Source organism: Periophthalmus magnuspinnatus, chromosome 18, assembly GCF_009829125.3.
Source record: "Periophthalmus magnuspinnatus isolate fPerMag1 chromosome 18, fPerMag1.2.pri, whole genome shotgun sequence".
Lineage (NCBI taxonomy): Eukaryota > Metazoa > Chordata > Actinopteri > Gobiiformes > Gobiidae > Periophthalmus > Periophthalmus magnuspinnatus.
In genome coordinates this window covers 1,839,190-1,857,266 of record NC_047143.1, presented here as the reverse complement: position 1 = coordinate 1,857,266, position 18,077 = coordinate 1,839,190, and the positions used below count along the sequence as shown (strand labels likewise).

At 41.2% G+C, this 18,077-nt stretch overlaps 1 protein-coding gene across 1 annotated transcript; it reads left to right on the top strand.

Moving 5' to 3' along the window:
- The first annotated feature begins 7,076 nt into the window (after positions 1-7,076).
- LOC117386473 (low affinity immunoglobulin gamma Fc region receptor II-a-like) lies at positions 7,077-14,830 on the top strand. The gene is made up of 6 exons (XM_033983833.1): positions 7,077-7,137; positions 9,369-9,623; positions 11,668-11,925; positions 12,811-12,948; positions 13,751-13,822; positions 14,673-14,830. Exons 1-6 carry the CDS (start codon positions 7,107-7,109, stop codon positions 14,729-14,731), a joined length of 813 nt encoding a protein of 270 aa, XP_033839724.1. The 5' UTR covers positions 7,077-7,106; the 3' UTR covers positions 14,732-14,830.
- The last annotated feature ends 3,247 nt before the right edge of the window (positions 14,831-18,077 follow it).

Sequence of the window (18,077 nt, the reverse complement as noted above, 5' to 3'; positions counted from 1 at the left end):
GTTTGGAGACAGTGTGAGACAAAGTGAGACGGATTTACTTTTATTATTTTATTTTATTAGTTATTTATTTGATTTAGTCTATGTTTTATTACACTGATGTTTGTATTTCACACATTTAACACATTTAAGCCAAATTTCCACTGTATATTCCAGTTAATAAAGTACTCAGCGATACAGTTTTGTAAAAAATATCAAAAATTTGCCAAAAAAAACCAAAACCAAAACATTTTAGTTTCTGTCAATGGGGAGTTTCGCACAACTTCCCCATGAATCATAAAGGTGATAATGTGATCGAGGCATGTGCGTTTGTTATTGTTAAGAACAGAGTGTTTTCTTTCCAATTTCTGTTTGTATTTACAGTAAAGTTGTTCCCCTCTGACAAAATCTGCCCTGAAATAAACTCCTTTTCTCTTCATTTCAAGACTTTTGCAATTTGAATATGTTAATCTGAGTAAAAGAGGAATATAAATCTCTTCTCAAAAGTCCTGACGGCTTAGATGGTTATTTCCCCAGAGTGTTTGGAGTTAAAGCACAAACCTGTAAAACAACATGACACAGTGCTATTTTTGAGTTATTTAAGTCTAAAAATAGCATGTATGACAGTTCACTTTATCTTATGTCAATCTTATCTTATGTTTGACGTTTGAATGTTGTTTGTTGAGCTGTATAGAAAATAATAGACTATAAAAACAGAGGCAGACTGGGCTGGATATGTTACGTTACCATGACGACGTCACGGAAACATTACATTCATTGGATTTGGAAAAGTAAATAAATATAAAAATGACTTGAATATCGTTGAAACCAGATCAGATAAAGCTCTAAAATACACACGGGATAGTTATACTGAGAAAAGTAGAGTGTGATAAGAGTAAAAAGTGACGCCTGAGTGGAGCTGAGTTTAATAAAAGTCACATGACCGGGGCTGCCTCTGATGTGTCGTACAATAGTCTCTTTATTTACTTAAATCACATGACACTGTGTCATCTGCTTAGTCACTTCTTTTGTCTCTGTACAGGACGCAGTTCATTTTTAAACCACCAGATGGAGCTATAGCACAAAACACCACACAGAGTCCACACTGTGGCTGTGTCTCAATTCGCCAAATGCACCCTTCAAGGGTCCTTACGAAGTACTCTTCAAAGTGTAGTTTGAAGGTTCCGGTTGAGAATCTGTCCTCCTCAGTGTAGTGTCCATCTTGCTGAAGTGGGACAGGTCCACACCACGGACCGCACTTCCACCTCTGTCTTTGAGCGTACGATACGCACATTACGTACGTTATTTTTAATGATTTATTATTTAATAGAAGAAAAGTCAAGATGTCGTCGTCACAGCCGTTTCTTTCTGTTTAGATTGAATATCAATAGACAAATATAACGTTCGAGGTGATTTTTTTACTCAACTGTAGCTACTTCATAACTTAAACAAAATAAACCTTGTGAAAACGTAATAACAGAGACAGAGGAAACAATATCATTTCTACATTCATAGTCTATAAACCAGAGACACTGATTAGTTGTACATAAAGTGGGATATTGCAGTTTGGTGTTTTGTCCAGTGGCTACACCACTTTAATAACAGTAGAGGGCGCTGTTTCCCTTCTATGCCGTGCCAGTTCTTTTCATCTTATTATTGTAAAGTATTTTCTACCAGTGCAGCGCTACATCAAACTAGTGTCTTGATTTACTAACACTAAGGTAAATGACACGTGTCCACCAGGGGGCGCAGACCTATGGAATGTACCGGAACACATGAAGATTTTGTGCACGTCTCAGGACTCTGTTCTGTCTGTTCTGTCTGTTCTGTCCTTTCCTGAGAGTCCGTTGCTTCATTGTTCACATTACCTGTGTGGATCATTAAACCTTCTGACTTTACGTTTCAGTCTCTTGGTCTTTGACACAATAGAAACGAACATTCTTACATTATTCTTATTGCAGTAATAATTTTTTTATGATAATAATGTCTCTTATTGTGTAGCAATAACTGCACATTCCTTTATTCCATGTAACTCTCCTCCTTTTTAATCAAACACACTGTACAGATCTTTATTCAGATTTAACAGTTTCATGTCGCACTGATGAGGTAAACCAGTACGAACATTTGAACGTGTTTTGCGCAACGGACTCCATTTTCTTCTCTTTTTTGCGTAGCCGCGGTGCATGATGGGATATAGAAGTGTGTGAAGTGTGCACGGATGCACGCTTCGGTTACGTCCGATCTCCATGGAAACGGTGCAAAGGGAAGGGCAGGTTTGTCGGCCGCATTCAGTAGGGTGGGTTGAAATGGGACAGCCCTTGTCACGCCGGAAATTACGTCACTGCCCTTAGAACCGCCCTTCAAATGGTGATTCTAAGGCCAGGTGGGCGAATTGGGACACAGCCAAAGTCACACAGCCCTGTCCTACTGCAGAAGAAGAAGAAGGAGGAGAGGAAGGAGAAGAAGAAGAAGAAGGAGGAGGAGAGGAAGGAGAAGAAGAAGGAGGAGAGGAAGGAGAAGAAGAAGAAGGAGGAGGAGAGGAAGGAGAAGAAGGAGAAGGAGGAGGAGGAGGAGAGGAAGGAGAAGGAGAAGAAGGAGAGGAAGGAGAAGAAGGAGGAGGAGAGGAAGGAGAAGAAGGAGAAGAAGGAGGAGAGGAAGGAGAAGAAGGAGGAGGAGAAGGAGGAGTAGGAGGAGAAGGAGGAGTAGGAGAAGGAGAAGAAGGAGAGGAAGCAGAAGAAGGAGAAGGAGGAGGAGAAGAAGGAGAGGAAGGGGAAGAAGGAGGAGAAGGAGAAGGCAAAAAAGGAGAAGAAGAGGAAGGAAAAGGAGAACAAGACTGCTTAATAATGACTTTTCTATAATAATAATAATAAATAAAAGATTTAAAAAGAAATTAATGCTAATGCTAACCACAAGCACTACCCATATATATATATATATATATATATATATATATATATATATATATATATATATATATATATATATATATATATATTTTTTTTTTTTTTTTTTTTTTTTTTTTTTTTTTTTTTTTTTAATTTAACCACACACATCACACACATGGACCAATTAAACATTAGGCTGCAGTGAACAGTCGAACCATGAGACCAACACATTATAATAAATCTCTTCCAAATCGTTCCTGAATGATCTTACAATTTCAACTAGTTATTTGAATTTTTATGGAAGGATTTTGATATTGACAAGAGAAAACCTAAATGTTCAAGGTGCATCAGTTTATAAAGAAACATCTGTCTGTGAGTAAAGACGTTTTTATTTTACAATCAGAGGGAACGTCTGAAATAGTTTGTCAATAATGTGAAGAGTCAAACATTAAACACATCACAAAGTTAGAACAAAAACTCTGACTGTTCTTATTTTACTGAATCATCACAAACTCATCAAATGAACAGGGGGATTATTTATTTATTTATGAATTTATTTATGTATTTGTTTATTTATTTATGAATTTATTGATTTATTTATGAATTTATTGATTTATTTATTTATTTATGTCTTAAACTTTCTTCTTTTCTTCTTTCTTCTTCAGTCCATGTAAATGAATTAGTTCTGATCAACAGAGTCAAATAAACGTCCCGTCTCACAGTGAATCAAAGTCAGTACAGACAGAAACATCATCCAAACACAAACGTCCTCGCGGTCGTCGTGGAGACACATTGTATTTTGATCTTTAAAACATTCAGCTTCTCGTCTCCCACTTTAAATGTGAAGTGCAAATCTATTTATTGTCGCTGGAACATGACCTCGCTCCACTTCCTCCGTGATAAAACCGTGTGGGCGTCTTCTCCTTTGCTCTACATTTAAGTGAAATATGTTTGACTTCTGCAACGAACACGAAGTGAAACCTGAACTTTACTCACACACTGCAGCACGAGGACACCCGAGGGACAGAGGTGCTCCAGGGGACGTCTGCAGGACCAGCTCCTCCTCAGAGACTCTCTCTCCCCTCTCTCACTTCCCCCCTTTCTCCCTCTCTCACTTTCTACCTTTACTTTTTTCTCTTTCTCTCTCTCTCTTTTTCTCCCTCTCCCTCCCTCTCTCTCTCCTCTATCTTTCCTGCCTTCTTTCTCCCTTTCTCGCTCTCTCTTTCTGTCTCTCTCTTTTTTCCCTCTCCATCCCTCTCTGTCCTCTTTCTTTCCTGCCCTCCCTCTCTCTCCCCTTTCTCACTTTCTACCGTTTTTTTCTCTTTCTCTCTCTCCTTCTTTTTCTCCCTCTCCCTCGCTCTCTCTCCTCTATCTTTCCTGCCTTCTTTCTCTCTTTCTCTCTCTCTCTCTTTTTCTCCCTCTCCCTCTTGCTCCTCTATCTTTCCTACCTTCTTTCTCTCTCTCCCTCTTTTTCTCCATCTCTCTCTCTCCTCTGTCTTTCCTGTCTTCTTTCTCACTCTGTCTTTCTCTCTCTCCCTCTTTTTCTCTCCCTCTCTCTCCTCTATCATTCCTGTCTTCTTTCTCACTCTGTCTTTCTCTCTCTCCCTCTTTTTCTCCCTCCCTCTCTCTCCTCTATCTCTCCTGCCTTCTTTCTCCCTTTCTTCCTCTCTTTCTTTTCTTTTTCTTTGAGTAAACTCATTCCAGCCTCTTTTATCCGTGACCTCGTCCTTTCGGTCTTGAGCTCCTGATTGACGGTAAATCGAGAGCTTCACCTTTGGACTCAGCTCCTTCTTCACCACAAAGGACCGACACATGAGGCAGAGACTCTCCCCCCAGACGCTTCCCACTGGTCCGTCCCAGAGCTGCAGGTCCCGACTCGCAGAAGCATCAGGACAAACATCATCTGCAAACAGAACCGGTGACCACAGCTCGTCCCGTGTCGTCTTCATCCTCTTTACGAACGACTCGGCGCCGTCTTTTCTCCAACAGTAAAAACATGTTTCGTGTTTACTGATGATCCGTCCAAATATAAAAGTTTGAGTTGACTTTTCGCCGTGTTATCTCAAAGCTCAAATCTCTTACGCACTTAAAACCAAACTTCTTCGTCACTTTTGCGAGCGCTATGACTTTACGTAACGTTTACAGAGACGATCAAACGGAACATGACAGTTTGTTATTTTTGAGTCGTTTAATAAGTCTAAAAATATCACGTGCGTAGTTTTATTTATGTCATTTCAAACAAGCTCAGGTGACGTTTGACTGTTCTTTGTTGAGCTCTACACATAATAATAATAATAGACTATAAAAACAGGCTGGGTATGTTGTGTTACCATGACGACACTTTAAAGGCGGAGCAGCGCGCGCCTTTATTATGTAACATTATGTAACGTTATGACACTTTGACGTTATGGAAAAAGACCGACACAGTCCAATCACTGAAGTTTAAAACAAAATAAATACATAAATGAACTGAAAAAACTGATCAGATAAAAAAAAAGTGAAAGTGACACCTTTATACACTTTTTTTATACACTTTTCTCACACAGGCGTTAACATTTTCTCACATTTCTCGCTCGTTTAAACTCTCTCAAAGTTCAAACCTTCGTCGGCGTCTTTGTCGGTGCAGAACGTTTCATCGACGTTGTGGGTTTTGTCGGGGAGAAAACAAATCGCAAACGTACAGCACTTCAGAGTCACACTGAGATCCAACGTTTATGTAAATTTGTCTGAACACATTCTGTACTGGACAGGAGACACGGCACGGAGGAGACTGATGGACAATGGTCTACAGTCCAACAGCCAATCAGGACGCACGACACAATGGTCTACAGTCCAACAGCCAATCAGGACGCACGACACAATGGTCTACAGTCCAACAGCCAATCAGGACGCACGACACAATGGTCTACAGTCCAACAGCCAATCAGGACGCACAACACAATGGTCTATAGCACATGTGTCAAACTCAAGGCCCGGGGGCGAAAACTGGCCCGCCATGTAATTTTATGTGGCCGCAACAAGGTAAATTAAAATGTATGACTATCTTAAAATGTTAAACAGCCATATTTTTTTTTTTTTTTTTTTGCATCTATCCAAATTTGAGGGCAACCATTTTGCTGATGTGGCGAAATTGAGTTTGACACCTCTGGTCTACAGTCCCTTAGCCAATCAGGACGCAGAACACAATGCACATTCATACTGTGTAAAAAAACAAACATGCAAAACTACACAAATAAAATCCCACTGCACTCAACAAAAGTCAATACATGTTTTTTGTCATTCAAGGCTTGACAAAGTTTTTTTTGTGTGTGATTTACGTGATCAGTTACCATGGAGACGCAATGTTTACCTCAACAAACTCAAGAACTCAAGAAATACAAACGCAAAATGGATTTTAAAAAGCGCGTTTTCTGGAGCCTGTGGTCAGTCCGAGGTCATGGTCGTGTTTAGGAGTTTGATTTTACACAAAAAGGTGAGAGCGACGAACTGGAAAACTGTTGGCTAATGCTAATGCTAATGCTAGCGTGTGTCTGTAATGTTATTTGAGAGCGAGTTAAACAGATGCAGTGCTGCGGTTGTGCTCTTTTGCAAGGCACTTCAGCCACTTGTGTTAGCATGAAAAATACTCACAATCGAGGAATACAGTTAAAGCAGCACTGCGTAACTTTTCTGCAGAGGTGTCAAGTCCATATATCATCAAACGGGTCGGATCTGCGGAGACGCGACGCCACTCACCGTAAAAATGCAGGTTTTTCAGTGCATTTTTGAGCAACAAAAACACCTGTAACTACGTGAATAAATGCAGTTTAAAGCCATACTGTGGAATATTTCAGGCACAGCAATAGCATAGCATGAGCATAAGCATCAGGGAAGTAGGTGCGCATTTAAACGAGGAGAAAAATCAACTCTTTGGAGCATGAACAAGAACATGCAACGTTACATCACTCCTGCTCCCACACGATAAATCTATGCAAATAAGCGTCAAAAACGAAAGCGAAACTTCTAAAACATGTTAATTTGTCGTTTTTGGTGGATACAGCCTTTTCAAAACAGTAAAAGGAAACGTGGAGATGTAAATATGTCATGTTTTTGCAGGTAATAAAAGTGAACGGCCCTGTTTAATGATGACAGTGTGGGCGTTTACTGTGGGAGGGTCAAAAAAAAAGTGTTGAAAATCACAGGAAACAAGAAGCAGCAGAAGTCAGCATCCTGTCTGACACAAAATACCCTCAGACTGAGACGACGATGGACCTGGCCACGCTCTGCACATTTGTAGGTAAGAAATGATCAAACATCCACATAAAACAGACGAGGGACTCTGGTACTTTTACACTCCAAAAGGTTTTAAAATGTAATTACAATGAGAAGGATCCTCCTGGTGAACGTACTATTTGAATATTTAAGACATATTAAGTTAAAATGCTGCAAAAAGATCAAATTAGAAAAGGAAACGGGAAAATAAATAAAGGTAAAAGACGTATTTCTTCGTATTTTTGGAGGGAGTTTGTTGATGGCGACGTTAAAGCGACGTTTGGCGCAGCTGGAATAAACTAAAGCGTGTCTGTAAATGTAATGTTGAGGTTTAAGTATTAGACAAATGTGAGATTATTATTAAGATCAGCAGCCGTGGGACATAATGAAGTAAAAGTGGTAAAGTGCAAAATTCAGTTACTTAAGTACATTTTACAGTGTGTCCTTTTTACTTTTACTTGAGTACATTTGAGAGCAGTGTTTGTACTTTCTACTCCACTACGTTTTTTGAATAGGACTGAAGTAAAAGTATTTTTTTTTATTATTGTTTTATTATTGTTGTTATTATTGAGACCTGTTCAAAAGGTTGTTTGAAAAGTTTGAACGAACAAATATATACAAATACATAGAAAAAATCTACAAAAATCTACAAATATATACAAATACATAGAAAAAATCTACAAATATATACAAATACATACAAAAATCTACAAAAAAACAAAAAAAATCTACAAAAAATCTAAAAAAGATACAAAAATCTACAAAAAATCTACAAAAATCTGCAGAAAATATACAAAATATATAAATAAATGTAAAAATTTACAAAAATATACAGAAATATACAAAAATATAAAAGAAAATTCAAAAAATATATACAAATTTATACAAAAATATACAAATAAAATAAAAACATTCAATACAAATAAATCTAAAATACAAAATCAAAACAGCTAGAAAAAAAACAATGATTCATTTTTTTCTGTTGAACAAAAATCAGCTCAAATTTTTATCAAAATCACCACATTTGAAGCTTTATACGACTCAAAATCTGCACGAAATACTTTTTACTCTTTAAGTACATTTTAAACCTGTACTTCAAACGGCTCATGTTACACTCTTCTCTGATCTTAATGTCGTTTCCTCGTCACGCACAGACCTGGAGTTGTGTTTCGTTTCACACACGTTTAACACACAAACCCTGAATGTGTTTGGTCGTTATGAATTCAGTTTTTCTTCATGTTTATTAAGGCTGTTATTTATTAAAGGTAATTAGGGTCAGTAAAGAGGAAATGTACGGCCAAAATGTAAACATCACGGTTTTGTACAGCACTTTTACACTGAGCTAAGTGTCTTGCCCAAGGACACAATGACAACGTTCATCTGTGAGAGCTGGAATCGCACCGCCAACCTGTAGATCTGACTCTCAATCTATGACAAATTTTTTATGTTGAGAGCGGGAGTTGAACCACCAACCTCAAGACCAGAGGACGAACGCTCTACCAACTGAGCCACTATAATAATTCAGTGACATCTAACATTTCTGTAAAACATAGTTCACATAATTCTAGTTTTGTTGTTTTGGTGAAGGTTATATTTTTACTTCCTGTTTGGACCCGGTTACCTAGCAACCGTAATATTAACAAGGGCCAAAATTTGTCTAAAGTGAACGGTGGTTATGATTTGACAAATAAATTATAACGAATGTAATGAAATGAAAACACGATGCCATCTTTGGTTCACCTTCCACATTTCATTACTTTTCCAAAACGTCAATTCAACAACCTCAAAAGTCAAATTAATTAAAATAAACACTACACAATTATTTCTATAAGTGGAATATTTCAGTTTATGCCTCAAAATTAGCATTAGCGTTAGCATCTGACCTCTAACCCACCCGCAGCTCCCTGTCTACTGTCTGAACTTAACCCCTTAACCTCTGACCTCTGACCTCTGACCTCTAACCCACCTGCAGTTCCCTGTCCACTGTCTGATCTTTAAATATTCATAAATTTTATCGTGACTCTGCAAAAACCTCACAGAGATTAAACTGAACAGTGAAGGATGTTCAGATTTGTCCTTTGTTCGCGGACGGGACGATCTCAATGGAAGCACAGGCCACGTTTGTCGGCCTCGTCGCGCCGATCGTGACGCAACACGGTGACTATCCCAACAAACCAACTCAGCAAAAACAAGTCGTAATTAGAAAACTGCAGTGTATGAATCTGTCAAACGCACTTAAACGGTTTCTCTTTGCAGTGTCTTTAAGAGTATTCCCAAACCGCCTGCAGTTCTTTCAGTACGACTCGGTGTCTCTGAGCTGTGAAGACCAGACCAATGCGTCTGAGTGGACCATCATGAGAAACACGAGCTTTCACAAAAACGAGAAAAACTCACCACAGAATAAATCAAATTGGGTTTTCAACAGTAACTTGTACTATAATGACGCCGGAGTTTACTGGTGCCAGTCTGAGCGCGGCGAGTGTGGGGCTGTGGTCAACATCAACGTCACAGGTGAGTCCAGATCACACACTGTGTAAAGAAGTGAGTGTGACGTCCCCCACAGTGTTTGGCTATATGCGCAGTCACGCCCCCGCGCAGTCACGCCCCCATGCACAGTCACACCCCTGCACAGTGACACTCCCGCGCGCAGTCACGCCCCCGTGCAGTCACACCCCCGTGCTCAGTCAGGCCCCCGCGCAGTCACACCCCTGTGCGCAGTTCTGCCCCCACGCGCAGTTATACCCCCGCGCGCAATTACGCCCCTGCGCAGTCACACCCCCGTGCACAGTCACGTCCCTGCGCAGTTATGCCCCCGTGCACAGTCACGTCCCGCGCAGTCACACCCACGTGCACAGTCACGCTCCCGCGCAGTCAAACCCCTGCGCGCCATTACACCCCCGCGCGCAGTTATGCCCCCGCGCACAGTCATGCCCCCATGCACAGTCACGCCCCCGTGCAGTCACACCCACGTGCACAGTCACACCCCCGCGCAGCCAAACCCCTGCGCGCAATTACGTCTCCGCGCGCAGTTACGCCCCTGCGCACAGTCACACCCACGTGCACAGTCACGCCCCCGCGCAGTCAAACCCCTGGGCGCAATTACGTCTCCACGCGCAGTTACGCCCTCGCACGCAGTTACGCCCCTGCGCACAGTCAGGCCCCCGCGCAGTCACACCCCTGCGCGCAGTTATGCCCCCGCGCGCAGTTATGCACCCGCGCGCAATTACGCCCCTGCGCAGTCACACCCCCGTGCACAGTCACGCCCCCGCGCAGTCACACCCACGTGCACAGTTACGCCTCTGCGCAGTCACGCCCCCGCACGGTCATGCCCCTGCACAGTCACGCCCCCGCACAGTCACACCCCCGTGCACAGTTACGCCCCTGTGCACAGTCACGCCCCTGCACGGTCACGTCCCCGCGCAGTCTTACCCCCGGCAACCCTCCAGGTACGGCTCTGGGTACGGCTCCGGGTCCAGGGGCAAGGCTCAAAATACATCTGACTGACGTCATCTTAACATAAATAATATTATTATTTTGGGCATCATAATGATCATCGTTTATCTGAGAAATGTCACATGCCTCTGATCTGATGTAATCTGATCTAATCTTATAACAGTTTTGTTCACAGACATCAGCCAAACTGAAAAAGACACAGTTTATCAGAACACCCACGCAGCTCTCAGAGTCTCAGAGACCGTCCCCTGTGTCTGTCACTCACTGCACTCTCTGTGGGTCTGATCTGTGGACTGGAGAACCTGACTGTGTGCAAAGAGTCACAAACAAAGCTTAACTTAATGTCCTACAGGCCCAAACGAACACTATTCACTAACACAAGAGACATATATAGACACCAAACACAGTGAGACGAGGAAGTGTGAACAGACGACACAGCGACAAACAGCACAAACAGTAAAACTATGAGGAGCACTGGTCACTTAAAGCCCCGTCCAACGCTGTACGGAAAGAGAGCACGAGAAAGAAAAACTGAAATATATGTGCACGTCCATCGGCGCCTATGGTATTCCTCAAACTAACACTTCTGCGCTAAACTGTGTCTGATCTATAGTTATAATCTGTGACACTGTGGATCATTTTGTCATAATTTACACATTTTAAATCACAATATTCATCTAAAACCGCTTCATAAAAGAAACAAGTCCACAGATTTTTGCGTCAGAAAACTGTCGAATGGGAGCTGACATTGCTGTAAACGTCATCAAAACAGAGAGCTGTCGGCGCCCCCTATGGACAGCTGCACGTCACACTAGCAACAGTCAGTATTGCCGACTAAGAAAATGCAGTGGGCGTGTCACAGGTGAGGGTGAAAACGGGGGCAGATCGACAAAATGGTGTCTTGAAAATAGTGGATTAAAGATTAAACTCAAACATAAATCAGTCCAAATACAACGTCAAAGGCTCAAAGAGAAGAAACGACCAGAACATGAACAAACATCTGAACAGAACAGCTGATCGTTGATTATTCATCATATGTGAAGGTTGCGAGTTAAATTCCTGCGTCTTTAACTTGCATGTTCTCCCTCTGTTGTGTTTTTAGCTGGACATGTGATCTTGGAGAGCCCGTCGCTGCCTGTGAAAGAGGGAGAGACAGTGACACTCCGCTGCCTTTTCAATCCAAGAAAAAAAACAAGAACTGAAGGAACGTTTGTGTTCTTTAAAGATGGAGATTGTGTCAGGAACAGCACCGGCGGAGACCTGACCATTCACAATGTGGCTCATTCAGACTCTGGGCTGTACACGTGCAGCCACCAGGGGGAGCTGTCATTAGGGAGCACACTGGAGGTGCTCAAAACGGGTCAGTGAGAGTCTTCTTATTCCAGAAATTTCCATAGTCATTGGGGTTGTGTTGTTTTGCTGGGGCGGTTGGTCGCGTTGGTCACATGAACACTGAACATTTTACAGACAAAACTTTTCTTAAATTCTCCACTGAAATGAATGAGATTCCGGTTTATCCAAAAAAGCCATCACGAAGAAAGTCTGGTTCGATTGTATTTATAGGGAAAAGTCGGACGGGGCCAAATAAGGTTGAGATACCACAGTCCATTGATGATTTGATGATTGATGATGATCAGAAAAGCAGAATGAGCCCCACATGAGCCTCATCACGTCTCTCTGATCCGATCGGTCACTCCTTAAACCCCAGAACCTGCAGACAATCATGAGTCAGAGCTAGTGCAGCCTCTGCAGCTCAGGGAGTGACTCTGGAGGTCGTTTCACATGAGGCCTGTCCATAAACAGACACGGATAAACACCTGACTCTGCAGTGAAGGATCTGGCAGCACAGGTTCAGCTGTGATTGTGGACAGTTTAAATGTTTATACTGATTTGTCTTAATTTTTATTGCATGTTCTTATTATTATTCTTGAACTTTGTGTTGCAACACTCTAAATTCCCCATTGTGCAACAAAAAAAAGTTTGTCATAGTTTTAAAAATGAAAAAAAATCTCAGTCCATCAGATGGTTGATGCCAAAATTTGTATATTTTTTTTATTTTAAGATCATATTTTGGTTATGTTTTACAATCCTGTCCTGGTTTAGTCCAAGTCCAGACCTGGTTTAGTCCAAGTCCAGACCTGGTTTAGACCACATGTTGTCCTAGTTTAGATACACGTTTATTTAGGCCGTTCCTGTGAATCTTGTTTGTTTGGTATTGAGGTCAGTTTGTGGTTTCTGTTCACAGCGGGGCGCCCCCCACAGCCTGAACTCACACCTTCATCTGTCACCTCCAGCATTATCATCGCGCTTCCTGTTGCCGTGGTGACATTAGGCCTGCTCTGCACCGCTCTTGTCTTCGTCTTCCTTTGGCGAAAACGCAAAGGTCAGACCTGCTTCATTATGTTAAGACTTACTGTACAAAGACCACAAAAACAAACCTGCTGTGATCATGTCCCACACACAGCAGGTTTCAGGGTGTGACTCACATTAAACACATTAAACACATTAAACACATTAAACACATTAAACACATTAAACACATTAAACACATAAAACACATTAATGCTAGCTAGCTCTCTGTTTCTCACTGTGAAAACCTAAAATAAACAGCCTATTAATGTTGTTTATTGTTTTTAAATGTAGAACACTTCGGTTTGAGCTGCTTATTTAGGTAAATTATTGGACAAAATCAAATCTGAATGTTCTAAAAAAAAGTAATTTGCAGTAGAGCGTCAGAGTCAAACACATTTTCACTGAGGGCCACATCAGAAAAAATGGGTGTCTAATTAACTGTTTCTGAATTTATTATTTATTCACGTTACAAATGTTGCATATGCATTTGTGTAGATGTAAAAAATATGTCTGTGTTACTGATAAAACATTTTAAGACCATCTTACCTTAATTTACCACATACGTCGAGTTTGACACGTGTGTTCTAATGTATCGAGCTCTTTAGAAATGACAGATTTGAGGTCATTTTGTTATGTCGGTGTGAATGAAATCATGGTTTTATTTTTATCATTAATGAATTGTGTGTTTATATTGTGTTACAGACTAATCAGGTGTGATTGAGAAACTACAAGTCTCTTTAAACAAGTTGTAAAGTGATTGAACTAAGTTGTCCCGTGCGGAGGAGGATTTGGTTTAACACAGCTTTATTTTTCGTTTTTTTTTTCATTTGCAGGACGTGAAAACCATGACGCTCTCTACGCTAACGCTGTCATTATCCAGACACCAGGACCAAGGAGACTCAAAGGTAAAACAGAAATCATTTTATCAAAGCAATATTCAAATTTATGTTAATTATTAGAAAGAGTGTGAACGGGCCGGGCAAAAATGTTGTGTCCTTAAGCAAGACACTTCATCCACATTGCCTGGTATGAAAGTGGTGTGTGAGACGTGTGTGAGACGTGTGTGAGTGGTGTGTGAGAGGTGTGTGAGAGGTGTGTGAGAGGTGTGTGAGCGGTGTGTGAGAGGTGTGTGAGAGGTGTGTGAGAGGTGTGTGAGCGGTGTGTGAGTGGTGTGTGAGAGGTGTGTGAGAGGTGTGTGAGAGGTGTGTGAGAGGTGTGTGAGAGGTGTGTGAGCGGTGTGTGAGAGGTGTGTGAGAGGTGTGTGAGCGGTGTGTGAGAGGTGTGTGAGAGGTGTGTGAGAGGTGTGTGAGTGGTGTGTGAGCGGTGTGTGAGAGGTGTGTGAGAGGTGTGTGAGTGGTGTGTGACACGTGTGTGAGAGGTGTGTGAGTGGTGTGTGACACGTGTGTGAGAGGTGTGTGAGAGGTGTGTGAGAGGTGTGTGAGTGGTGTGTGACACGTGTGTGAGAGGTGTGTGAGAGGTGTGTGAGACGTGTGAGAGGTGGTGGGAGGGGCTGATGGCACAGATTGGCAGCCTCATTTCTATCAGTCTGTCCCAAGGCAGCTATGGCCACATTAGTACTGTACAAGTCTTCAAAGGCGCAATGCAATATTTAATTTAACAAAATTTCATGGTTCACCACACGATGACATCAGCAGGTGGGACAGAGCGTTCGATGTCCAGTGAAAAGTAACATCACTGTTGTTCTTTTGTTCACTTTGTTTTCTTTGTTTGTTTTTTTTTGTTTTTTTTTTGCAGATTTGAAAAGTGGAGATGATTCAGCCTTTTACTCGACGTTGCAGCTAAACTTCATGTGACAGTATTTCTGACACAAACACTTGAATCTCGTGGACATATTTTAGGTGACCTGCTTTTGAGGACGTTTGCATCGAGATTTGACGCCACAGTGAAAATCAAACATGGAAAAATCAAACATGTGACCAGCATGTTAATAAATGCACATACTGTAGTAATGAACACAGTCTGGTGATGTGCTTAAAGAGGAGGTATTTACTTCTGTGGGGTATTAAAGAGGAGGTATTTACTTCTGCGGGGTATTAAAGAGGAGGTATTTACTTCTGTGTTGTATTAAAGAGGAGGTATTTACTTCTACGGGGTATTAAAGAGGAGGTATTTACTTCTACGGGGTATTAAAGAGGAGGTATTTACTTCTGTGGAGTATTAAAGAGGAGGTATTTACTTCTACGGGGTATTAAAGAGGAGGTATTTACTTCTGTGGGGTATTAAAGAGGAGGTATTTACTTCTGTGGAGTATTAAAGAGGAGGTATTTACTTCTACGGGGTATTAAAGAGGAGGTATTTACTTCTACGGGGTATTAAAGAGGAGGTATTTACCTCTACGGGGTATTAAAGAGGAGGTATTTACCTCTACGGGGTATTAAAGAGGAGGTATTTGCTTCTGTGGCGTATTAAAGAGGAGGCATTTACTTCTGTGGGGTATTAAAGAGGAGGTATTTACTTCTGTGGGGTATTAAAGAGGAGGTATTTACTTCTATGGGGTATTAAAGAGGAGGCATTTACTTCTGTGGCGTATTAAAGAGGAGGTATTTACTTCTGTGGGGTATTAAAGAGGAGGTATTTACTTCTGTGGGGTATTAAAGAGGAGGTATTTACTTCTGTGGGGTATTAAAGAGGAGGTATTTACTTCTGTGGGGTATTAAAGAGGAGGTATTTACTTCTATGGGGTATTAAAGAGGAGGTATTTACTTCTACGGGGTATTAGAGAGGAGGTATTTGCTTCTGTGGAGTATTAAAGAGGAGGTATTTACTTCTACGGGGTATTAAAGAGGAGGTATTTACTTCTATGGGGTATTAAAGAGGAGGTATTTACTTCTGTGGTGTATTAAAGAGGAGGTATTTACTTCTGTGGGGTATTAAAGAGGAGGTATTTACTTCTGTGGGGTATTAAAGAGGAGGTATTTACTTCTGTGGGGTATTAAAGAGGAGGTATTTACTTCTATGGGGTATTAAAGAGGAGGTATTTACTTCTACGTTGTATTAAAGAGGAGGTATTTACTTCTACGAGGTATTAAAGAGGAGGTATTTACTTCTGTGGGGTATTAAAGAGGAGGTATTTACTTCTGTGGGGTATTAAAGAGGAGGTATTTACTTCTATGGGGTATTAAAGAGGAGGTATTTACTTTTGTGGGGTATTAAAGAGGAGGTATTTACTTTTGTGGGGTAGTAAAGAGGAGGTATTTACTTTTGTGGGGTATTAAAGAGGAGGTATTTACTTTTGTGGGGTATTAATGGTAACACATAACATATTTAGATCACCATGTTTCCTTTTATTGTTTTGTTATGCTAAAAAACTACTTATTAATTTGTTATATAAGTATCACTGTCATTTTTAACGCTCTGAGTCTCCTCTCTCTCTTCCCTCTCTGTGCTAAGCCCCTCATCCTTCAGAGCACCATCACAACACAATCAGCTGCGTCGCACTAATGAAACTACTGCACATCACATCAGGTTTGTGAAGTCGTAGTGTACAGTTTTGTATCATGTTTTTGTATATTTATGGAGGATTGTCGTGCGGGAGCGTGGGTGATGTCGGCTTGTGGGCGGAGCCTCGTACAGAATCGTACAGCTAACAGTAACAGTTTGAATAGAACCAGGAGAGATCTCTAGATGACTCCTGTTAGCCCTAACTGAAACATGGCTTCGGGACAATGATTATGTTAGACTAAATGAATCTACACCATCAAGTCACATGAACTTTCAGAGTGCCCGGAGCACAGGTGGAGGTGGTGGTGTGGCCGTCATCTCTCATTCTAGTCTAATTCTCAGCCCCAAACCTAACTATACTTACCTCTCCTTTGAAAGCCTCGCACTCTCCATTACGTGCCCCAATTGGAAAAACCAAAAAGCTGTTATATTTATAATAATTTATCGACCTCCTGGTCCATATGCCGACTTCCTGACAGAGTTTTCTGATTTCATCTCAAGTTTAGTCTTGAACTGGGAAAGGATTGTTATAGTTGGAGATTTCAACATACATGTAGATAACGGCAGTGATTGCTTCAGTGATGCTTTTGGCTCCTGGATGGGATCGGTTTCACCCAGAGTGTGAATAAGCCGACTCACTGTCACAATCACACTCTAGATCTCGTTCTAACCTATGGTATTGAGATTAATGATCTAATTGTCCTTCCTCAAAACCCTATACTCTCTGACCATTTCTTAATTACCTTTCAATTTATACTAAAAGACTATCCAGCCCCACAGAAAAAAACTATAATGAAAAGAACATTATCAGATAAATCGGTTACAGAGTTTAAAGAAATTATTGAGCCATTACTGAAAGATATGTCATGTGACAATGACAATAATTTTAATCCAATTGTCACTGATCAATTGGTCGACAGAACAATGCTCACCTTAAAATCTGCTCTCGATGTTGTAGCTCCGCTAAAACAGAAAAGCATTAAACCAAGACCTCCGGCTCCATGGTACACGCTACAGCTCAGGACACTCAAACAACATGTAAGACGCACAGAGAAGCTTTGGCGCCGCTCGCGCTCTGAGCAGTCTCTGAAGGCATGGAAGCTCTGCCTGCTCACTTATAAGGCCGCTCTGCGGAAAGCCCGAACTAGATACTATTCAAATCTAATAGAAGTAAACAAAAATAACCCCAGATTTTTGTTCAGCACTGTAGCCAGGCTGACAAACTCCCACACTGCTAATGAGTCTCTTATCCCCTCGAACATTAGTTGTGATGACTTTCTTCACTTCTTTGATTACAAAATCTCTCATTCACAGCCCATATAAACCTAGCTTGTAAAACCGCATACTTTCACCTGCGAAATATAACTAAAATTAGAAATATTTTACCTAAAAACGATGCTGAAAAACTCATCCATGCATTTGTTACTTCTAGACTTGATTACTGTAATTCCCTGCTTGCCGCCTGCCCCAAAAGTACTATAAAGTACTATAAAGTACTATAAAGTACTATAAGGAGCCTCCAGTTGGTCCAAAATGCAGCAGCCAGAGTCCTAACAGGAACTAAAAGAAGAGACCACATCAGTCCTGTACTAAAATATCTGCACTGGCTTCCTGTCGAGCTTACAATCAAATTCAAAGTCGTCCTCCTGACATACAAAGCCCTAAACGGTATGGCCCCATCCTATCTGCAAGATGCTA